This window comes from Leptonotus elevatus, chromosome 11, assembly GCF_054856555.1.
Source record: "Leptonotus elevatus isolate MCC_2025b chromosome 11, RoL_Lele_1.0, whole genome shotgun sequence".
NCBI classification, from domain to species: Eukaryota; Metazoa; Chordata; class Actinopteri; order Syngnathiformes; family Syngnathidae; genus Leptonotus; species Leptonotus elevatus.
In genome coordinates, this window is record NC_141249.1 from 14,429,477 (window position 1) to 14,453,962 (window position 24,486).

Here is a 24,486-nt window from a genome sequence, read left to right on the forward strand (position 1 = left end):
GCTTGCTGGAGGAAAAATGCAAGAATTGAGCGCTATCACATTAATACAAAACCAGAGATAACAGTAGTGCCAACCGTACAAAGAGTACAAAGCTAAAGGAGATGAGCCAGTTGGTATGTTATTGAATATTGTTATAGTCTGTAGCGCAACGGGATTTTTACTCTGGATAAATTGTTCGAGTTTATATGCATAGTGCCTGTGTACGTTTGCTTACCTTTTCCTTACGTGAGCGGTGGTAGGGCTGGATAATGGGCAAACCCAGGGGTGTCACCCACTGCACGGTGTGTCCCGCCTTGGATATGAGCCGGGCGCTCCCCGTCAACCAGTCCTGCAGCAAATATAGGTCACACACATACTGACATTTTACAAGAAAAGCAACACAGTAACAGAATGATATTTCATGAGGGAAAAGAAACAGAATGCTATTTTATGAGGAAAAAGGTTTTAAAATACTTTTTTTTTTTTATTAGAAAAACATTTGGATATACTTTGTAGAAAAGATCAAAATCATTTTTATAACAGAAAAAAATTGATGGGATGTTAAGAGATTACAATTGTAATATTGAGCTTAAACGAACATGCAATACAGTGTTCCTTTGTTTTCCGCTGGGGTTAGGTTCCAAAAAACCCGCAATAAATGAAATCCGCAAACTAGTTAGCTTTATGTTTTACATTTATTATAAATGTTTTAAGGCTCTAAAACCCCTCGCCACACAGTTTATACACTTTTCTCATCGAGGCATTTACATTTTCTCCCATTTCTCTCTTGTTTAAACATGCTCAATGTTCAAACCTTCATAAATTATATAAAATAGGTACAATACTGTAAAAAAAAAAATGCATGCAAAATTCCACCCTAAAAAATTAGCGAACACCAAGGCCGCAAAAATTGAACCGCGTTATAGCGAGAGAACGCTGTATTGTAGTAATACTGTAAGAGAAAAAAATCAATGCTTGTATCCAAATTCACAAGGCTAGGTCCTCCGAAGGCCTAATTTGTCGGCTGCATGACGTCACTCCCGGCGCGACTCGACAGCACGCACGGAATTATATATGAATGGATTGTCAAAGCATTGACCGAAACTCCATTCATGTGTAAGTCTGTGCGTGTTGTCGAGTCGCGCCAGATGGCTGCCGGCTTTTGAAGGACCGCCTTGTGAATTTGGACATAGGCAATGTAATGATACACAAATAAATGAACTATGTCAGATCAACTGAATAAACATGTATTTTTACATATTTTATCTTTATTTTTTATTTTATTAATTTTTTTACATCTGATGATATATCGTTAGTAAAGAAAATGTGGTAATAAATACATTTGCAATATGACAATACATTTGTTTTTATTATTAGAAAAAAACCCAATTAATTTGTATTTTCATGAAGTAAAAGCTACAGAAGAGGATTAGGGCCAGTGAAGAGAGAAAGAAGAAAAGTTTGACAGGATTCTGACTTTAAAGTGAGAATTCTGACTTTAATCTCAGAATTCTCACTTCAAAGTCAGAATCCTGCCAAACTTTTCTTTTCTCTATTCACTGGCCCTAATCCTCTTCTGTAAAAAGCTCAAGCTTGTAATTAATTACGAAAAAGTAATTTTATTTTTTACAAGAGAAAAACACAAGGCTATGAGAAAAAAAGACAAATAATGTAGTATGGCGTAGGGAATACATTTATCATTTCAATGCCAAATTGATCACTTTTTAAACGTTGCCAACTAATATTCCCTTGTACTAGTACAATTGTTGTGACATAATTATGAACTATGTCAAGAAATTTAAAGCGCCTAATCCCGCTTCAAAGTACATTTAAAATCTTGAAAATGCAACCACGTGTGAACCCTAGAGGAAATAAATCAAATCAGTTAGGCAGCCTATATTTGTTGTGCCTGTTTAGAAAAGTGTTCTCGTTCTTTTTTTAATGTACAATAAATCATTTGCACCACCTTTTTGGCAAACAGTTGTTGCTGGCCTACTGAGGAACAGGTGAGGGATTGTTGCAAAAACAGCAAAGTTCAACAGTGGTGCTTGAAAACATTTTGTCTTTAAGCCCTAGTAATGCCAGTAAGTTCCTTCTTACACACACACACACACACACACATCTGTGAAGAAGATGGATGATCATAGTCTTTCCCTGGGCAAATGCCTTCTCATCTTGTTTCTCTGTGGAAGCCAGAAACAAAGACAAGGAGACGTCCGGGGAGTGACGGATGGACTAACTAGATAGTTAGAGACTGACTGATCAATGAGTGGATTGATAGGTGGCGGGCCGAGGGGGAGAGCGTGCCGAGAATAAACGGGACATGTTGTAGGAAGGAAGGAAGGAGGTCAGCGGGGGGATTGATTGGCCGCCGTAAATTCTTTATCTCAAACCCGGGCTGTCCCCGCTCAATCTCCAGAGGAGGAGCACCACGGCGCCGGGCACTGGTTCTATTAGCGTACCGGGCCGCGCTCTGCTTGTGAAAATAATGCACACGGTGATGCTACAAATGGAGCCGATGTGATGAATGTACGCCGTTGGCAGTTTTTCACCTTATAATGCCAGGAACAAGTCATTAATAAGAGGAAAATATGACTCTCTCTGTGGCGCTGGAAGCCACTCATCACAAGTTGCCTGCAGTAGATTTCCACTGTGGAATAATATTTGTTGATCTGTTGCATCTGACAAAAGGGAAGGCAGTTTAGCTCTCTTCGAGGTGCCCTTGAGTAAAACTTGAAATATATGGTCATAAAAGTTGTGGCAATTACTTGTACAGTGGTACCGTGACTTACGAGTTTAATTCATTTCTTCAGGGTGTAACTCAATTTATTGTACATCAAAATAATGTCCCCCGTTGGCATGAATTAAAACAGTATTCATATGTTCCCGCTCCGAAAAAGCCAGAGCTCAAAATAAGCGGTTTAGCAACGCAGTTTGCGTTTCAAAATTCAAGAGAATCCGAAAATAATTTGGCCAAAGCTGCTTCACTAAGTTTAACGAAGGACATCTGATTATCTGATAAAATAACTGCCTGTTCTGGCAAATTTATAGAAATAGACCGATAATCGGCCAGGCCGATTATTGGCGCTGATATTGGGCATTTTGATGAATACTGGTCTTTTTTGAAAATCTGACGGCCAATAAAAGGTAAAGCTAAAACTATCGTGATCTCAGGGAACTATTTATTTAAATTTTCAGTTAACTTTATAAGAGATGCTGCTGACCCTGGGAACCTTCTGAACCTTTTGTTTTTGTTCGACATTAAAACAAAGAAATGTGAAAGTTGAAGATTTCAGGTATTTCTAAATTTTGGGAAAAAATATTTACTGGAGAAAACTATAGAGAGCTACGGTATTTACTTGTTTAAGTTTCTATTTAACTTTTTAAGACGTACTGATAACCTTGGGAGCTTCCTGAACTTTTTTTTTTTTAATGAAGTCCATTGTCTAAGATTTAAAAAAAAATTATACAATTTGAAAAATCTGAAAAATTGTTCAATAAGCATTAATGCTTTAAGACATTACAACAAAGTCAAAATTGGCATTTGTATTTTAACTCATTCCCTCATAGCCATTTTCACTAAAGCAACCCCCTTCGCTCCCGGCTGTTTTACTGGATTTTGACTGATTTTGCAAGGCCCTCAGAATATTGTGTTCTATTGCTATAAAAACATGGAACCTATCAAAAGAAAGATTTGAGTCCCTTCTTTCATCAGAAAAAAAGTAAATTTCTATCTGTTTCCGTTTTGCAGCAATTAGCATTATAATATATAGCTAAGTTTAATCATTATTCATAAACCTGTTTATAACCCTGGGGAAAAGAGCTTGTTGCAACATGGCCCTGGTTGATCTCTTATACTCTGCTGCCACCTACTGGCCGTTTTTTGTAATAACTCCCATTGCTCTTCAGGTCAGATGCTGCATCAAAGCCTTCCTTTGCTCTAGCATTGAAAAAACATAAAGATATATAAATAAGTTTTACCATGGCAATATTTAAAATAGAACGTTTTTATACATTTTTGGGAGCAAATGAGTTTGAAAAAATGTGATTTTTTTTTTATTTGACTGAAAATGAATATCGGTTTCAAATATCGGCCTCGTTGACTACTACTAATCGCCATTGGCCCTATCTCTACAAATTTACTCGTACTCTAGATACCATACCGTTTTCAACAAGTACAGTTGAAATGAAAGTCTTTTGAATGACACTGAATCTATCAGAAAAAATAATAATCTTGACATTAGTACCAACATTTCAAATTTGACCAGCTCGGTGGAGACAAAGGACACAAGCCCTGTTTATTATGAATTTCAAGTTACAAAATAAATCAGACTCATTGGGTTGTATTGCGGTTTTAGCACTTCAAAAAGTTTTATGAATGACACTGAGGGCTTGAATGAGGACTAACACACCCACCTGAATCTCCCTTGTCCCTGTAAACATCTCCTTTAGGCCACTGAACACTTGTCGCACTAGATAGTAAGAGGCTTCCCAAACATATTCCTGAAAGACAAAGACGATATGCTATAGTATATATAATATATATTATTATTTTCTAAAATGAAATACAGGTGAACCTTTATAAGTCTGAACCTTTATGGCTCCAAAAAAATTCTACAAAAAAAAAGAAAACACTTCCACAGGAAAAGTGAATTTATTCCTGCATAAATCCTTAAATATTTTTTTAAGTAACATTCTAACATTCTTAACTGTCATACAAATATCAGAAAAAGTTAAGCACTATGAAAAATAATTTAAAAAAGACTAAAAAAGTAAAACTCACCCTTGAACAAGGAAATACTGTAGATTTCCTGGTGCTTTTGTAGGTAGTCATTATCCATTATGCTTGCTATTTAAATAAGGCTATGCCCTGTAAATTTAATTTGTCTACGCTGATAATGTTGTTCATCCTTGAATTAAATTATTGTGCTTACCATTACATTATTTTCCCTTTGCTATCATCAATTGTACCCTTTGGTCGCACCATAATAGTGGAGTTAAGATTTGCAGCCCAACCTTACGCTATTCCAAATTGTTTGCAGTTGGACTTTGGAGCTTCCACTGTGCATATATTACAAAAACCAAGAGAAGATTTAAGACTATTTAGGACTATTTCCGATGCAAGTACAGTATGTCCTTATCAGCCATGGAGCCCCGTGCTGCCATCAGTCACATTTAACACTTCTCAAAAAATTCCCTGATGAAGCAATTAGAGGTCCTGATGCAAAAGTCATCTGCAACAACACTCCTGAGAGTGAGATAATAATAGATAGCATGGCCATGTAGATCCCATCCGCATTGGAAATGAGATCAACTTTTGGTATAATGCGACTGATTTGAGAAGATGAGATGGTTCTAAAGAATGAGCGATGACCACAGAGGAACCATTTGTGGCCATGCCGGACTAAAAATAGCAGCGCGGTATCACGTGTCTGTTGTTTGTTCCCGTCCACTCCAGCCGGGCCTCCCTGATACAACCATACAAGTCTAATATTTCACTGCATTATGATTGCGTGTGTGCATACTGGAAGTGGCTGTTCTTGTAAATATGCTGTGTCAAGGTCAAAGTGACATGATGAAAATATACTCAGTTGTTGGCATCTGCGCGATAAATGTGCGGAAGCAGAACAGTCCTCAGCAGAGAAGGTGCTAAGTGCCCCACATACAGTGGAGGAGATCCTGTGCAGAGACTGTGCTAAAAATAAACCAGACTGTAGTGTGAGGGGAAATTCCCCTCACCTCGCTCGCTACCGTACCTTTGGGAACTCATCAATCTCCTTCAGGCGCTTCTCTATCTGAAGCCTTCCTCCGTAGCGCGTGACCCCGTACACCAAGGTCATCACAGTCTGCTTGACCACTTTCCTGCTGATGAAGCCCTCCAGGGCCTGGGCGATCTTCACGCCCTTCTCGGCGTCTTGGGCTCGGAACTCCTCTACCTGAAACACAAAACGGGTGGGGCGGGAGCACAATCACTGCCACTTGTTGCGGGAAAACAGGAGGCAGCCAACTCTCATTGCAATTTGATGCAATCAAGGCAACAAGGTTAGGAAGTGCACAATCACTTCTTACACCATGCTGTCTTGAAAGTAATTGTCACTATTTGTTGCGGTAAAACACTACTTTAGTCGAACCAACAATGGAATTTTCTCTTTTTTCAGTCTATTTATAGTCACAGAAGTTGCCGAGAGAAAGCGCACAAAGTGCAAGGAGCCTTCAAAAATAGCAATGGGGCCACATGCTGCTTCACTATGTCTTATGACAAATACATTGATTATAATCATCACGTGTAGTAGCTTGTTCTGTTTCCAATTACAATGTCCCAAACAAAGCGTGTGTTTTACAAAGAATACAAATGTTTTGTTCAGACTGCTCCAAAAAAAAGCATGTATGTACCCTTTATCTGTAATTTGCAGTACTGTATTGTTGTATGACATGTCAGAAAAGTTACAAACTGGTGCCACACAAGATTTTGTTCAAATCCGATCCCGGTGACGTAATTTTTAGCTAATCGGAATCGGGGGGGGGGAAAGATTGGGCTTTTTAAAAAAATATTTATTTATTTATTTTTTAAACTCATTTGCTCCCAAAAATTTTCTATTTTAAATATGACCAGTGTCCCGAAAACGTATTTATACATTTTTAAGTTTTTATTTATTTATGCTAGAGCATGCATGCATGCACGCTAGAAGCAATGGTAGCTATTACAAAAAACGGCCAGCAAGTGGCAGCAGAGTATAAGAGATCAACCAGGGCCATGTTGTAACAAAGCTCATTTACCCACAGTTTTAAACAGATTTGTGAGTAATGATGACATTTAGCTATAATCTAATGCTAATTGCTGCAAAAACGGGAACAGATAAAAATATACTTTTTTTTCTGATGAAAAAAGAGACTCTAATCTTTCTTTTGGTATGATCCATGTTTTTATAGCAATAGAACACAAAAAATCTGTCAAAATCCAGTAAAACAGCTGGGAGCGAAGGGGGTTGCTTCAGTGAAAATGGCTGGGAGTGAATGAGTTAAAGGGAAGTCAACCCAAAAATGTTCTTTACAAGAATATCTTGCATGCGCACCTCCACTAGTCTTAACACGGCATTCTGATTATTGAATTTGTAGAATATAAATGAAGCAACAAAATCTACCTGTTTTCATCCATCCACCTTTTGCAACTTGAGGTCGACATCACAGTTGCTCAGGGCTCAATTAATGACCAATCACAGCTCAGTTTGCTAACGTCACATGACCAAACTCAGGAAACAGAGAGATTCTGTGAGATTAAGAGATTCTGTGACATTTGAAATTAAAATTTCCATTAAATCCCCCAAAATCCAGAGTTTGGTGTTTGTGAGCCCTGCTATTTCACAGATTTTTTGAGGGGACAGTAAATACAGTATTTGGTTCTCCCATTCAGCTTGGGTGTAATTCCATTGTTGAACACAAGATGGCGGGAAATTATGTCATTTGATACTGTAAATTTGACTCAAGAAGAGTGAAAACAGGAAGTACAGTATTTGAGCTCACCCTAGTTTTTGCTGACGATTATTGATTACATCCTCTTTAATCCTGCTTTTTACGCCAACAGAAAGCAACGCCTGTAGGCTAATTTTTATGATATACATCCTTGGGCATGATTACTGATGATTATATCGCAAGATGGTAAATTCAATTTGTTAGTGTGGAAAAGCAAGATTTGTTTACTGGAAACGCATGGAGGGATTAGTACATTGTAACAGTTTGTAGAATATATTTGTCTTATCCATTACTCTTGCTCACTTGTGTTTAAATGTGTTATTGTTATATGTAGAGAAAATTAAGTGCCATAAATGAAAAAAAAAAAAAAAAAAAAACACACCTAGGGTGTATTTAAATAGAGTATTTCTATATTGCAGATTTCACTTATTGCGGGGCTGGTCTGGAACGTAAACCCTGCGATGGAGAGGAATTACTGTATCTTTTGTAATCCCAATCCTGAAACTTTCTGACCTACCTCATACATCATATATCATGCTGAATTTTTGGGGGTTGGACAAGACATAAAAAAAAAAGCACCACTGTAAACAACATCCACAACCTGCATTAATTTACTGTAAATACATCAACATGTATGATTTATGTTGCGACCCATGAGTGTACTGTATATATGTAGCTCAGTCTGTTTCCGCATCTCGTGAATATCACTCAAGTTGAGTTGTGCTCTGACCTGCTGCGCCACTCCACTGTACACGTCCTGCGGCACGTCACAGGGCACGAGGTTGACTGACGTGGCGCCAATAACGTCTCGGCCGAGTGCAGCGTAGTGCTGGAGCCCGTTGCAGGAGCCGTCCTGGAGGAGACGGTAGGAAAGATTAAACGCAGCCATGTGATGGAAATTAGAGCCGAAATATGGATGGCGGATGTGGTTCGGGTGCGTGGAGCGGAAATGGACAATTAAAAGAACGTATGAAGCGCAGAAGAGCAACAGTGTCGAGAAACGGTGGAGGTTGTTATTTCAGTTTGAAAAAAGGAAAAATAAAAGGACAGAATATTTCCCCAGATGGTCAGATGTGTTAATTTATTAATAATTAATTGAATAATGAATATCATAATCCTCAGCTAAAATATGAACTGGATGCTGCATCCATAGACAATTAACTGAGGACCTCATTCATTATTCTTATCACTTTAATTAATTCACAGCAATCCTCTATAGAGCATTTATAATGAGACTGCACCTATATGGCACTAGTAGGGATGATCCATTATTGCATTTACTTTTCACACCACATATTATGAGCCCTGAATGAGATACAGTAAATGTGGAAGTACTGTACAAACTCATACTGCTCAACTTAGCTAAATCATGTTGTGAGGTACAGCTGGGACAAGCGAAGCGGCTTGAAGCTCCATCAGGGAGAGAAATGTGGAAACACCAATTCTTTGTACTGCTCAAGCTCAATCGCATTGTGGAGTACAGCTGGGATAAGCGAAGCTCCTTGCAGCTGATGTTGCACGCCTCAAAAGTAAACAATGCGAGACAGCATCGCTGGGCCTTCCCTCATGAAAAGGAAAGCAAACGATAAATGAATAATCTATGCGGTTACATACAGCAGTCTACAGTGTGTCCACTATAACACTGAAGCAGGATGGCTCTTGAGAGCAGGGTTTTTTCTTACTTTATTGAGCCGAAGCACTTCTTTTTTTTTTTTTTTTACTCACGTTACACAACTAAACAAATGTCGCAAAAAAAGAATACATACTGCAATAATGATAAAACTCAGCTACTGGGCCTGTTTCGTAATAAAAAAAACTACGCCAATATCAATACCAATGGAAACGTGGCAATACGATTGCTTGCAAAATGGAATCTTTTCCCCCAAATAGATCAGCCCTACCATGTAAATACAATCGTAATGTTCCTGGATGCTGTCTGGCTGATGATGCATGAGATTTCCTTCGTGCTCCTCATGTTCCCCATCACACTTCATCGTCAGGGACAGCGCACATTCATCAACATGAATCAAGTGGCAATGTTCCAGAGACGTCATTCTCTATCCCTAGATAGGTTGGAAAAACCTGGGAGCTTTTTGTTGTTGTTGTCAATTCCAATCTAATTTGATTTTGAATGCAAGTCTATTTTGAAGAAGCCAAATGGTTCTGAATGACAGATGATTTAGTGTCAAAGGTCCATTCAGTAAGTAGCACTACCCTGCACTTTATCGACATACGGCAGAAAAATGGTCCAAAAAGGTTAGTGCGGTCTTAGATAGTTAATTTTAATATGCCCTTTAAAAGCGCAGCTGAAAACATGAATGGTAGTAAAACTTTAAATTTAGTGGCTATCTCCTAGAATTGATGATAAGAGAAACAAAATGAATCTCATACTTCCAAAGGATTAGGAAGTGAAAGCAATGTTCCAACGTAATAATAATAATAATAATGATAGTCTGATTTTAAAAAAATCGAAATTATTTGATATCAAACTTTTTTTTTTAAAGTAGTGAAAATAGTTACTTTACCGAGTAACAAGTTATTTTTATTATGAAGTAATTCAATTACTAACTCAGTTACTTTTTTTGAGCAAGTAACTATAACTAATTACATTTAAAGCTAATTTCCCAACACTGCCAGTCAGTGCCAGCAAAATATATTTTCTACATGGAAAACGGATGGATAGAAAACATTGATGGTACCTGGTGCACAGGAAAATGAGATATGAACTGCGTTTGGTCCGGAGATCTCACGGCGCTGGCGACCTCCATGCAGCAGGCGAGAGCCTGCCACGGCTCATCTGCACTCATCCACCATTTCTTACCCTGAGGAGACAAACACAAGCATGAGGCACCATACACCGCATGCATATTTTATATCAAGCCAATAGACAAAACGTTACTTCGAATAGCTGACAAGAACTTTACAAATGTAAGAATGTAGTATAGAAAGGAAGACGGCATCATACATTGGCTGCTAGGCTAATTGCGAGGCAGGTAACCCGCTAATTGGCTACATGCTATACATGTGGTCACATCACTTGAGTGTTTTACTGTCTTAATGTTTTAGAGCACATTAGTGGTTCATCATTAACTCATTCACTCCCAGCCATTTTCACTGAAGCTCCCGACTGTTGTACTGGATTTTGACGGATTTTACAAGGTCCACAGAATACTCTGTTTTATTGCTATAAAAACATGGAACATACCAAAAGAAAGTTTAGAGTCTCTTCTTTCATCAGGAAAAAGAGTATATTTCTATCTGTTTGCAGCAATTAGCATTCGAATATAGCTAAGTTTCTTCATTATTCATAAATCTGTTGAAAACACTGGGGAAAAACAGCTTGTTGCAACATGGCCCTGGCTGATCTCTTATACTCTGCTGCCACCTGCCGGCCGTTTTTTGTAATAACTACCATTGCTTTAAGCAACCTCTTCATGTCAGAAGCTGTATCAAAGCCTTCTGTATGCTCTAGCATAAAAAAAACATAAACAATGTATAAATACGTTTTTGGGAGTGCATGACAAAATATTAAAAAACGTATTTATACATTTTGGGGTTTAAATGAGTTAAAGAGTTTGGGGGTACGTTATGGAAAATTGCCAACACAGTCCCCTGGTGGTTGTCACGACGGCTCGACCAATTAATTGGCCGATATTTGTACTTCAAATTAAAAAAAATTCCTATATATTTTTTTTTTTAACACATTACTACAAATGGCAAAGATAATGAATTTAAAATGACTAAAGCAGTACATCTACTGTACCTCACAGTTCACCTTACGAACAATGTGAAGCAAATAACAACGAAGATAGACGCACATTCAAAGGGCGGTCAGCAGAGTCCAGAATGTCCTCCATGATAGAGTTGGCGTACTCCAGCCTTCCTTGCAGCGAGCTCCTCTTCTTCAAGCCTGTCAGATTGACTAAGTGGATCTTGAGCCAGTCCAGGCCCTTTGGCCCGAGCGGCTTCCCCTCTGCGAACACCAAGAGGGAGCGGGTCACGTCGCTTCCCAGGTGATTGAAGTATGGAGGACAGGGGTACGTGCGTCCCCGGAAATCCATATTATGCGGGAACCAGAAGACCTCGTCCCTGACGTGGTTGGCGATGGAGAGTTTATAGAGAGCGTCCATACGCAAGCTGTGCATATCGCTGCATTTCTTTCTGGCATTTATCACCTTTCGCTTCATGTTGGCCTTCTCGCTGCTAGTGTAAGAGGGGTCGTGCCGGTCGAAATGTGGAATTTGGGGGGCCTCTGACAGGGGAGGGGGGATATCTAGCGTGTCGCTACCTTGAGCGTTAAAGATGGAGATGATGATGTCCAAGAGAGGTTTGTTGATCCTCCAGGCACAAATGCCCAGCTGGTTAAGGGAGTCCATGACCGGGTAAAGGTTCTGGCATTCCTCCAACAACTCCTCGTGCTGGGTGGCCCCATGCACGCTGCGCATCAGCTTGGCGGGGGACAGCAAGTACGCGCCAAACTTGGCAGAAGTCCAGGGTACAGGAGGGCAGTGCATCGGCATCACGGAATAGTCAAAGGTCAGTTGAGTTTTCATGGCGTCCTGCTGCAACTGAGTGAGGATGGGGTGGGGCTTAATGAAGCCCACCTGAGGGGAGAGAGCCAAGATCAGCACGTGGACGAAACTTTGAATTGCAGCAAGAGCCCTTAAAGTAACAGTCATGCTAAAAGGAAAGACAGAAAAATGTGACCCTGTATCAGGTTTTGAGGCCCCACTCAAAATGATCAACCGGCTTTGCGCTTTTTACTCACGTGCACAGTCGATTGGCCCCATTCATTGACGTGTTACATGCTACTAATTACTCGAGTGAATTCTGGTAATGCTTTAAATCACAATATATGTATATTGGGGAATGGAGTGTGCCAATATTTTTTTAACCTGCTGTTACATAGTCACGTGCATTTTGGTCACAAAGACGACACACGTCTCACTTCATCAAATGGCAGACCGGCAAAGCAATGATAATGATAATGATAATGATAATGATAATGATAATATAATAGTGATTTTCATTAGGTATTGTTTTAAATCACACTATCTATATACTGGGGAGAACAAAGTGTGGACATTTGTTTGTGCGGCAACTCGTGCTGGCACTATTGAATATTTTTTAGAATCGATTACTTTATCGATTTTTCAATCGACTAATCAGATTAATTTTAATTTTGCAGTGAAGTGTATTACAAAAGCATTTTTTCCCTGATTACTGTTTATTAACTAGGGATGTAACGATATAACATCACAACACGATATGACGATATGAAGGTTATGATACGATAATTATCACGATATTGTGGGGATTGTGTATCTTATTTTGATTAAACACAGAAGATAATCAGTCTTCTTTCATTAAGGACCTACAATCAATGAATAATGAAATCAGAGTATTTGGACAATTAAAAAAAAAAAATGGCTCCAAACGATTACTCTATTATCAAAATAGTTGTTGATTAATTTGCTAGTCGATTACTTGTTGATTAATCAATTCATTTTGACAGTTCTAGCGGCTGCCTTGATTGCCTGTACTTCAGAAATACAGCAAACCGACCAGTAAACAATAAATAAGCCAAACATTGCTTTGCACCACTCAGACGGTCATGCTGTGTCGTAAAGTCATTAGGCGGCTCCCCTGATGAGCTAACCTCCAAAGAGAGCAAAGGCGGGGAGAAGAGAAGAGTCACAGCAAAGGCAGCGAGAGCTAGAACTGCCTCGTAAGCGCAAGGTGAAAGCTCAGTTATCTCGCTAGTCGTGCATCAAGTCCTCAAAGTCTACCCTCGCGCTTTTCCATGACACGGTTACGTCACCCCCCTGCAGTCTGGTGGCAGCCAATCAGCAAGCCAATTAAAAGGGAGACACTAAAAAAAGGGATTAGCCTGGATTCTTTGTGCGGGAGGGTAAGCGCTTTTATAATTTGGCCTCATGGGAGCGCCGCGCTTGATATTAGGGTGCACAAGGTGACACGGACTTAAGAGTGACAAAAAGCTAAGGTCAAGTGTATTCAGATGCTTCCAGGTAGAAATAATCCATGAAAATGCTGTTGATTCAATCTCATCCAGTTTGCAATGACTAAAACTCTCCATTTTTGAACAAAAATGTAAATGTATTCTGATGGAGAGAGGCACTCCACTGACAAGAGATGTGCGGACATGATACCTGTCGGGTGTTGCGAAAAGTGTACATGTGATAAAGGATGGGGATGCACTTCCTCTCGAGGGACGGGTTCAGGATGTCGCTATTGATTTTAAGGTTCTTGACCATCAGATCTAGCAGGTACGTTCCCAGCTCCATAGTAACTAGGTACGGCCAGGAGTATTTGCAACCCTGGAGCGAGGGCCCTGACGGGTGTTCCATTTCCAGCTTGCACCACTCCTCCCGGGGAAGGACGTTGTACGCCTGGAAGGAGGGAATCAAAAAACAGTTGACATGAAAACACTGGTCTTTTTCGTTTCCTTCTTTCTTTTCGTGTATACCTTGGTGTCTTTGGCTAGCAGGTCTACGTAAGCATTGTAAATGCTGCTCAGCTTTTCCACCATCTGACTGTTGTATTTCTGGCGGACTGAGTACTTTGTGTAGACGTGGCTGCCCAAATCTTTGGCTAAAGTCATCAGGGACTCTCCGCTGGGAGGCATGCTGAAAATACTCTGGTAGGACACAGCAGCAAACATTGAGGCACGTGAGTCGACCAATCACAGGGCTGCTTTGATCCTCCACTGTCTGGCCTTTCATTGAGCAGCCGGCTGAGGTTGGCGGGATGCATTACCTGTATCATGATATCCGCATACACATCGTCCTCCAGCAGACAGAGGTATGGATAAAGGTTGAGTCTGAAGTCCTTGCTGTTGGTCTTCCCCAGGATCATTCTGCCCTGCCTCAAGGCTTGGAGGAGGGCCTTGTGCCACTGAGCCTGCTGCTCCATCAGTAACGCCCTCTAAAAAGGACGACATTGCTTGTGATCGCAACAGCAGTCAACAACACTGCTAGTACCTTTGTTGTCTGTCAGGGTGTTGCTGGAACAGGAGTGTGAAGTTTAACACCTGACACTTATTTCTCCTTCCCTGTTGTGTCAAAAGCAGCTGTCAATGTTCGACAAGTATTTTCAACACCACACCTGATCATGGCTGCTGATGTCATCTATCGATTTTGCAGCGTGCACACAAAAGTTTTGGGTGCCAGTCTGAGCTCTACAGTTTTTGTAAAATACATTTTCCAAATAAATGTGACTTAAAATCCGGTGCAATTTATAACAATATATGTTTTATTCTTTCTCCTGGTACATTTTGCTATTCGTGGGCCGGCCCGGTCCTATTGTCAATATAAATGCCCATCTGAGTGTTTTCATACTTTTATGTTTTTTCAAAGATTTTTAGCAAGTCAGTATAGTAGTTTTAAGTAGTGATAGTCTGACTGGTGGATGGCGAGGTGACTCTCACAGCCTCCTATCCAGGTTCCTCCATTACAATACATTATTATTCTGTCCTGCCCGCTTGCCCGTCTGTAAATGCTTCCTGGCCACTAGGGACTCTCAGCTTACTCGCTTCCCACGTAGCCCATCTGCAGAGGCAGACGAGCCAGCCTGGACTTTAAATGCCACGGTTAGAAGAAAGATATGACGTTTGCCTCCTCCACACTTGTAGTGGACAATAAGTGCCCTCAGAAATGTGTCAATAGTGAAAATTAAACAAAGACCACTTTTTTTCCCGCCCCAGTCCAACCAAAAGTTCAATTCCCTGAATAATACTGACCTACCTGTTTTCAGTAAATGCTGTAGGTCATTAGAATGTACTAGATCAGGCTGGTAGTTAGCAGGAATACCCCCCCCCCCCCCCACCCCAAGCAGCAGTCTGTCTGATCGACCTGAGCAGATTTGTCAATACATTTGATTGAACGAAGATTAGGTAGTAAGGGTGGCTTACCATTTTAGCTATGTTTTCTGTGACAGGCTTGGTTGCCTCCACAGAGTCAATGGTGATTGTGCAGGCCTGCTCCATATTGAGCTGGAGTTTGAAACGTTCCTGGAGCTCTTCTCGAGTGAAATCCAGCTTCGGGTACTGGTGGTTATCCCTCTGAAAACACAGAGGCATGCACATACATTAATATCTGGTCACGTGTAGCAGCCTATTTTGGCAACTATCCACTACAAACTTTCAAATGGTCAGAAATATACTCATCAATGCATTGTATTTTATTTCATCATCTTATTTAGTATGGCCGTAATGTATGGGACTGAGGGAGCAACTTGGACTGTCTCTGAGTTGAACCAAAATCAAACTGCATTTTATATGAGCATGTGACACAGAGCAAACAGTATGCTAATGAGCTTGAGCTTCTGCCACCAACACGGTCTCCCGAGGCTCCACAAGAGACCGTCCTGTTTGCTATTCCACTATCGAGCGAGCCAGTTTATTTGGGCAGCGTTTCAGCCGTCAGCTCGCCGATGACGTCAGTTGAATGTGAATTATGAAACAAACAAAAAACTCCCATTAGTCGACAAAGACACAATGAGCTTCAACGAAGCAAATAGGATTCAAGAATGTAGTGGAGGCTAAATAAAGAAAAATGCGAAGAGGGGGTGGGGGAGAAGGGGGCAAAGAGGTGAGAGACGTTCCAAATCACAAGGGTTCTTGCATGGATAAGGGCATCGCCGGAACATAGGAGCATGGACAACCAATCTGTGTTAGTCAAAACACTTTGTATACTGAATTATGCATGTTTTCCTGGGGTTTCCGTGTGTTTACAGCAACATAGAAAATATTGTCACAAAAACGTTGACATCTTGAAATATCTTCATTCAACCCTTTAAAGCCAAACGTATCATATTAATAAATACAAGATACTTTGAGCCCTCTATTTCATGAATATAAATCCCCCCCCCCCTCTTTAAAACCCTGACGTATATGATCTGAAACATGCATTGCACAGATAATCCATTAGAGGGCAGTATCACCCAGCCGATGGCTTTTCCAGAGACCTTCAGAATTTTCTCTCATATATTTCATGGTTCAGGCTTTATAGGGTTAAAAGAAGAGAAGAGAAACTGTCCATGAAAGCCACACCTGTTTAGACTGTTATTTACCATGTGCTATGATGTAACTCAATATGAAAATATTGTATGCCAATGTCACACTGTTGCCCTGTGTATTTATTTTTGCATTTATTTCATTGTTTTACTGTTGTCTGCTGCCAGATTGGCATTGGAAGTGAGAATTTGTTCTCACTTGTGTAAATAAAGGTTAAAAACGAAATATTTACTATCAGCACTCAGCTTTACTATGCCCCGACTGCTCTGCAGGCGGCTTATGTTGCGGTAATGACTTATACCGCTCCACTTGGAGCTATCAGTCTGTGTGAAGGCAATTACAGCCATCTAGTGGCACCCCCCGTTGTTTTTTTTTCCAGGGGGTGTCTATTTAAGGCACGACATTTTACTTGAATGGATGCCAAACCTGGTGAATAATTAGAGGAATGCATCCACTTGAGGAAACAGCAAATAACTTGGGAGAAACTGGATTTAACAATTGCACTGTGTATTAACTGTATTAAAGACGATAGCCTCCATTTAATGTTTATTTTGAAAATCAAGGACATTTAAACTTCTGCACCAGCAACCAAATACAGTAGAAAAATATGTGGTTGTTTTTTAAATGACATGAGTCAGATACCTTTGTGTAAAGATCCTGCACCAACAAAGGGGGGCTTTGGCTTGGGGTGAGGTTAGAGGTGAGTTGATAGTCGGTGTGGATGACACGTACAGCCTTCAGTGCCATGTCTCTTTCATCAAGCTGGAACACACACTGGTTGAAAACATCGTCCACCGAGAAGCCATTCTCCTCCATCTGGTTCAAGCACCTGTACACATACACATACAGTCACACACATAAGGTCCGCTACAAACTTTATTCATTGTTTACAGACAACAGTTGGAGAATATCAATGACTATGCTTGTATTGGCACAAGCCTCTTCTGCCTGACTGGAGATGTAAACCCGATCCAGAGGCAGATGGACGCTGACAGTGTCAGCAAAATGTTAACTCAAAAATAATCTCCTCGAGGTCTACTGCGGAGCACAAAGTGGCCATGACCCGACTACATCGCAGATAAAATGCTAACCTGCGGCCAGTCACGAGCATACAAATGACCCCTAAAATTCCTAGTCCACCAGCATAGAATTGATCGGTGTTTAGTTACACTGCCTCCTAGAGGGCAAAACCAGAACTACAGCATTAAATCACAAGACAGGTTTGGAATCCCTCCTTTAATTTGACTCAAGAAGAAGTGTGTGGGCAGCTAAAGCTTAAAATCATTTGGAAAATAAAGAAATACATAAATAAATAAAACAGCTGTTTGCCTATATGGGCCATGTGGTGACCAGTCTAGGATGTAGCCCACTCGTTCAAAGTCAGCTGGAATGGGCTGCAGAACGATGGCGAATCTAATAAGGACAAGTGCTATAGAAAATGGATGGAATGTAGTCATCCATTCTTGATCAATAAAATTAGGACAGCAATGTACTAACAAGGAACATATTTTAATAAATAATATGTGCGGAAGAGACAATTATCTCTGTGACATTTTTGGATAATTCTCTTATTTTCTTTTCTTAATTCTTAAACAAGCTTTGTACAAAGATAGGAATAGTCTGAAAGCTCATCAGCGTGATCATCCGAGGAGCGAAGACGGCAAGAGAGGATGAATGATGGAGTGTAATGAGCCTGGTGCATATTCGAGTTAGTTTGGTTTGGAAGAGGAAAGCCATTGTCCAGCAAGATTGGCCATACAAATGCACTTGCAACGAAAAGGACAAGCTTCTATAATACAATAAACATGGCAAGTAAAAATACACAAAGTGGGGGAAAAAATAGGAAAACATGACACTAATTGCTGTTATGTCTCAATACTGTAGACATTGTCAAACTCACCCAGTGTATACTATACATACCTAGTAATAGCTCGAGAAGAGGTGTTAGCAGTACGGCCCATACATTCCAGAGCAGCACAATATGAGACAATATTTGGCCGCAGACCTGCCTCCTCCAAGAGTACGAATAAGCAGCCAATCTGAGTCAATGAGCCCTTAAAAAAAAAAAAAAAACATCGGACAGAGAGAGAGAATTGACTTGATGTTATTAAGTTATGATATTCATTTTTTTTTTTAATGATTATTCGTCCAATTCATCGGTTACAATAATTTTATTCTGCCAAATGTCGGAATTGACATCAGCCACAAAAAAACTTTCAGTCAGGCCCTAATTTTACACTAATTGGGTCTATTCCGTACATATCTCCTCGCAATGAACGAGGTCGACTGTATTGTCCTTGAAATTGTGCATTAACTTTTCAACACACCTTTTTGGCCCAGGCTCGCAACATGATGTTGTAGACGTCTGTGTCGAGAACTGCTCGTCGAGTGCGAACTCTGTGCTGGCTGAGCAGGAAACTCTGCGCTCGCTCAATTTCTCCCGCGAACACGCACGCCTCCAGCCAAGAGGCGATGCGAGAGCGCATGTTTCCCACGGCTCCATTATTAGCCTGCAGAGGATGCTCCGCTTGACTTGAGGAGGACCACGGGCTGGCTTGCAGGCTAAGCCTCCTCTCCAGTTCTGCCACCTGTGTGAGTGCCTCATCAGTCATCTGCTTCTCTACACTGGGAGGTTTCTTCTTGGTGTCTTTTTGTTTGCTTTTTGGGGCTTTTAGTGATACAGCAGCCTGAATGTTGGAATTCACATTGTTCTTCTCAGCCAAGGCAGCAGTCTTTTTGATTGATATTGTTTTGTAACTAGTGCCAGGAAGTCCAGGGGTGCCTTTACCACCGGGATGCTTTCCTGCCACTTTCTCCTTGATGTTCAGATTCTCCCGAACTCGCTGCCTTTTCTTCTGCTTGCTTTTCTTCTCTTTAGTTAATTTCTCCATCCAACGAGTGGGCTGGGATTTAGAGGGTTCTCTCATGACATACTGTGGCGATTTGGAAATGTCTGGCTTCTCATGAGATGTGTTCATGGGAGTTCTGGTAGATGAGAAGTGTCTCCCGGATGAGGGGGGATGGAGAAATTCCACTTTTGCTTTTTGGAAATCGAGAAGGCCATCAGGTTGAAGTTGCTGGATCCTGGCTTCTAGCACTTGGGGGAAAAAAAGAAAAGGGGAAAAAAACTAAATTTAATCACTAGCATTTCCAAATAAATTGCCCAAAGATGTATGAGTGAATGCTTGTATGTCATCTAATACACTGTTTTGCAGCGCCGGTCCTCGAGCACCCCTATCCAGCCTGTTTTCCATGTCCCCCTCAGGCAACACACCTGAGGATCGTTTTCAGGCTTCATGCAAGCTTGCTGATTAGCTAATCGCTTGAAACACCTGTGTTGCTGTGGGAGACATGGAAAACAGGCTGGATAGGGGTACTTGAGGACCGCTGTTGAGAACCACTGGTCTAATAAATGCCCTGCGATTGACCGGTGATCAGTCCAGGGTGTACCCCACCTCTCGCCCAAAGTCAGCTGGAATAGGCTCCAGCTCACCATATTAGATGTTTTGAAAGTAGAACAACTTATGTTACGTGACATAAAAGTAATTTTTGTGCAGCCGATATTATCATTGTTTCCTGTTGTGAAGCTGCTGGCTTTGATGCATTTGCATGGGGTCACAGTTCAAGTCTCCCACCAAAATAGCATCTAATTTTTGGGGAGATGCTAGTCTGCTTCCTTGCTCTTGTCAAGGTGCCGTTGAGCAATGCACATTCCACACACCTTCAGCTGAAGAGGTGCCGTTTTCTTGCTAATTTTTTTCCTTGGCCTGCATGTGAGTGATTTGCGTCTCCATGCATGGTGTGCAACACATTTCACTTTGAGAGATTATAATCAGTAAAATAAACGTAAATATAAATCTATCCAAATAAAAATCACCATCATCTTAATATTGACTACCATATTGATATAGTTTAAGCTTTACATTTTGGGATTTTTATTTTTATTTTTAAGGAAAAAAAGAAGACGATTTGTGTCACAACTGGCACCTAATTGTAAAAAAATACCTTACCATCTAACAGCTGAGACTGTTCCACTACACGTTTCTTTGCATCTTCTGTCTTCCGGACTGAAAATGAAACGTTTCTTCGGTGAAGTTGTAAATGAGTATCTGGGATAAATAAACAAAAAACAAAAAATCAGTAACATCCTAAACTTGGTTTAATTGTATCCGCAGTGGATTAGTTGTCTTTGAGCCTTGATTTATGTGCTTCAAAATACTCAAGATGATAACACAATTCGTTTAATGTCTGCTTGTTCATCAGATATCAAAATTGGCTTTGAGGGAAAAAAGTTTTAAAATAAAAGGAGACAAATAACATCAACGCCCTCAGCCAAGAACACCGGTCGTGCAAACTAAATAGCATTCGCCTCACCTGCTAGTTGTCTAACTGCGCTTTTTCTCATCGACAGACACCGCTGACAGCATTCCGTAAGAGGGACACGAGACGTACACTTATCAAGCAAACTGCGCCGATGAAGACATTTGACGAAGGCACAAATTCTAAGGAGTGACATGTTGACATGTAATAACCGCATTACATCTCGCACCAGGACGCCATTTTGATCCAGACTAACCTAATCAGAACACTGAGCTATCGTCATTCGTAAAGACATAGCTAGCCGATCGCAGATGCAAAGAGTGCCTTATTCGCGCTAGTCATCCGAGCATAGCTAAAATACTAAAGCTAAGCAGTACCGATAGTTTATTATTCGGCTGTGTTTATTTCTCGCCATACAGTTATAAGGGCTGCACGTGTTAGTTAGGCATTTCTTCTTCTTTTTTGTTGTCCAACTATTTTATTTGGCATTTGCGAGTTCAGCCGTGTTTGGCCTACAGATGTCGCCACAGGCCATTGAAAACGGAATAAGGGAAGAAGTTACTTATAATTAAACTGATTTACTGAAGCCAGCACTCATCCAACCCCTTGTTATATTACTTGTTTCATAAACTGAATACAAAATTGATAACATTGAAGAGTATTGCATAAAGTAGCAGGTATATTCCACGCTGTATATATAATAAAATATTTTAATTTAGCACAAATGAGGACTTTTGGAATAAAGAAAACATTTTCAAATATATACATACTAGCCTAGAATATACAGTCGTCAGTCATAAAAGCAGTTATTCAGCAAAATAAGGCGTAACACAAAAGCTGCATTCATAAATGTAATGATGAAGATAATGGGTACCAAAGTTGCCCACCAATGTGAGGATAACCATAGAAATGGACATTTCATGACAGGGCCAAGCTTCCCAGTAAATTAAATGTAAACAACATACAGAACAAAATTATACCAAGCAGATGCCAACAGAAATTCTCATGATTCATAACACAAATTCAACCCCAGGAAATCATACTGAGTGAGTCCACCAGGTGGCAGTATTGCTCTGCAAACACCTTGCATTACCGTTTCGACTGGGCATGTTCGGCATCCGCAAATGAGTACTTTTACTTGTTTGCATTTAGTTTTATTATAAATATGCATCTAATGACAAGTTGTTCTTTGTTTATTTATTTATAGGAGAGGGGGGCTACATGCTATCCCAAATGACCTGTGGGTTCTACAGATGTCAGAGGAAAAGGTGTGATGAACTATTGACCCTGGCTTGGACCTCACTACAAGACCTTCCTGCTTCTTCACTATTACATGTCCTCTGTCAGGTATCTTGCTGAGTAGTTTTACTTTTAATCTCTTTTATACATGTATGACAGTTATGAGTGTTAAAATGTGATTGAAAATAGTGCCTGTACCATCACTAAAGGCTTTATATTGGCCTGTTGATTTGGAACAAATTGGAAGTCAACCAGTTCAACTGTACTCTTTAACTCTTTAATCACTGTGGGAAAAAGAACAAAACAACAGCGGCTTGGCGGCCAGCCGTCTTTTTTGCATCGGCGTGCTTGGAAACAACCCAAAGCTCAACTCAAGTGTGACTCAGCAGTTAAGGCAAAAGTGAATTCATCTCATTCACATCCTGTATACTTTCTGACCCCCGGCAGTCGCCCTCCCTCTTGTCATGCATCCATAAAGCATTCTTAAACACTTTAGCGCTCCTTTGTGTCTCGCTAGGCTGGAGGTTAACACAAGCGCTACTTGACAGAGGGAGAAAGGGCCAGGAGGGCAACGGGGGGAGTTCCTGCGAGGGAAATGAGGTCCTGGCAGTACATCTTTTCTCAGCGGAGGCAGCGGCTCAGAGCACAGCGGTGGGTGTCTGCCGCTGAGCCCTAGGTGAGGATAGGGAGGTGTTTGTTGCCACGGTTCACGAGATCCAGCCCCCCCACCCCCCACCCCCCTCGCCACTAGTACCTCTTTGACAGCCTCGTTTGATGTGGTCGGCCCCTGTCGGCGGCTGGCTCTTTGCGCTGGTGTGACAGTCATTGCCGGGTGAGTGACTGTCAATGCCCGGGCCGACAAAAGAGGAGAAGACAAGCATTCATGGGGCCTGATAATGGCCGAGCAGGGACAAGGCTGCCATTCTCGTACACTTTGATCATGTGGATTCTTGTGCACACCTTTGTAGGGGCTCCTTATTTGTTTAACAGATGCAGAGAGGCCTGTCTTTGAAAGGGCTTCACCTGGCCACAGTAACATGGAGACTTATTTGGGGGATGCTCGTGTTGCTATTTGAGGCGGATGTCGTCTGCCGTGTTGTTTGTGTGCGATGTGAGACACAATAGCGACTTACATGGAGTTACTGACCTTTGTCATGTTGGTTCTTCACTTACAAAAAGATTCCACCGTTGTGTTTTGTACAGAAACCAAGTCAACTAAAACAATTTATTTTGAATAATATGTTCTCGGCAGCCCCACTTGTCTAAACAGTTTTTTTTTTTTAAACCTATCTTAGGGGGCAGCCATTTTGACACTTGCTGTCGAGTGAAGATGACATCACAATGACCAATCACTGCCCACCTGTTTTCTGAAATTAATGGTTGTTACCTGAGCGCTGAACATCTGTGATGTCATTTTCAGTCGACAGCAGGTAAAATAGATTAAAAACAGGTGGATTTTGCGCAATATTAATCAGAATGCTATGTTTAGACTAGTCTGGACACGTAGAACATATTATTTGAAATAAATTTTTTCAGCTGACTTAACCATTTAAAATGATTAAATGAAATGATTTTCTATTGGCTTCGTGTATCAACTTAACAACAAAGAAAAACGTTATCAACATGTTGTTTTAGTCTTTCACAAAAGTTTGCCTGATATTAAAAATAAATAAACAAATGAGAGCACCACTGCCATCTACTGTAGTGGATGTGTATTACACTTTATTTTTGTACATAAAAAAACAACAACAGGTCACACGAGATTTTTTTTTAATAAAATTGACTCTTTTTAGAGTGTGGAGGATCATTCTTGCAAAATGATTAGAAATGTAGATTATTTATCGTATACACACAAAGGAAAACGTTATTATCGTCAGGTGTGCAATTTTGAAATAGGAGGAAAGAAAAGGAGTAATGAGCAAGTAGGTATGTACAGTTTGCGCTCTTATTTATATATTTTTTTTTTACTGAAGTATGTTTATTCACGTGGGGATAAGGGTTCCAACTTTAAAATGTCATGTAAATGAACTGACATTTGATAGGAAATTACCTGTTTGACTGATTTCTTTATTTTGGGGGTCAATAACTTCTTCCCTATTTATTAGCTTCTGGCTAAGACGGTTGCTAATAAAAAAACTAAAAAAACAAGCATTTGGAGAAAGTGGCTAATCATCAGGCTAATAACAGACATTGTAACAGTTTCTGTTTTAAATTGTTTGATTGCTTAATTGTAATTACACTTTGCTCTTGTTGTCTTCTTATTCGTGAGTATATTGTGAGGAAAATACAGAATAAGAGTAAGAGTAAACCCTGGAATATTTGCCAGCACATATAGACAAAGGACTATTCACATTAAACTCTATGGACAATTAGAGTCTTCATTTAACCTTACGTGGATGTTTTTGAAAGTCCGAAGTATCTGGAAAAAATGCCCACATAAACTC

At 40.4% G+C, this 24,486-nt stretch overlaps 1 protein-coding gene across 2 annotated transcripts in view; it reads right to left on the minus strand.

Annotated features, from left to right (window-relative positions):
• The window catches only part of polrmt (polymerase (RNA) mitochondrial (DNA directed)), a 42,657-nt gene extending 21,620 nt beyond the window's left edge, over nucleotides 1–21,037 (minus strand). Inside the window, exons 1-15 of one of the 2 annotated variants that reach the window (XM_086088847.1) lie at nucleotides 20,858–21,037; nucleotides 20,494–20,550; nucleotides 18,811–19,580; nucleotides 18,404–18,537; nucleotides 17,126–17,312; nucleotides 15,380–15,529; nucleotides 14,227–14,394; nucleotides 13,937–14,107; nucleotides 13,620–13,859; nucleotides 11,268–12,053; nucleotides 10,149–10,271; nucleotides 8,180–8,302; nucleotides 5,736–5,915; nucleotides 4,396–4,482; nucleotides 215–328 (exon numbers count right to left, since the gene is read on the minus strand). In XM_086088847.1, coding sequence (XP_085944973.1) covers nucleotides 215–328; nucleotides 4,396–4,482; nucleotides 5,736–5,915; nucleotides 8,180–8,302; nucleotides 10,149–10,271; nucleotides 11,268–12,053; nucleotides 13,620–13,859; nucleotides 13,937–14,107; nucleotides 14,227–14,394; nucleotides 15,380–15,529; nucleotides 17,126–17,312; nucleotides 18,404–18,537; nucleotides 18,811–19,580; nucleotides 20,494–20,550; nucleotides 20,858–21,020 — 3,453 coding nt within the window. In that variant the 5' untranslated portion in view covers nucleotides 21,021–21,037. Of the gene's footprint in view, nucleotides 1–214; nucleotides 329–4,395; nucleotides 4,483–5,735; nucleotides 5,916–8,179; nucleotides 8,303–10,148; nucleotides 10,272–11,267; nucleotides 12,054–13,619; nucleotides 13,860–13,936; nucleotides 14,108–14,226; nucleotides 14,395–15,379; nucleotides 15,530–17,125; nucleotides 17,313–18,403; nucleotides 18,538–18,810; nucleotides 19,581–20,493; nucleotides 20,593–20,857 lie in introns of both variants that reach the window. The other variant, XM_086088846.1, reaches the window with a different exon arrangement.
• Between the last annotated feature and the right edge of the window lie 3,449 nt (nucleotides 21,038–24,486).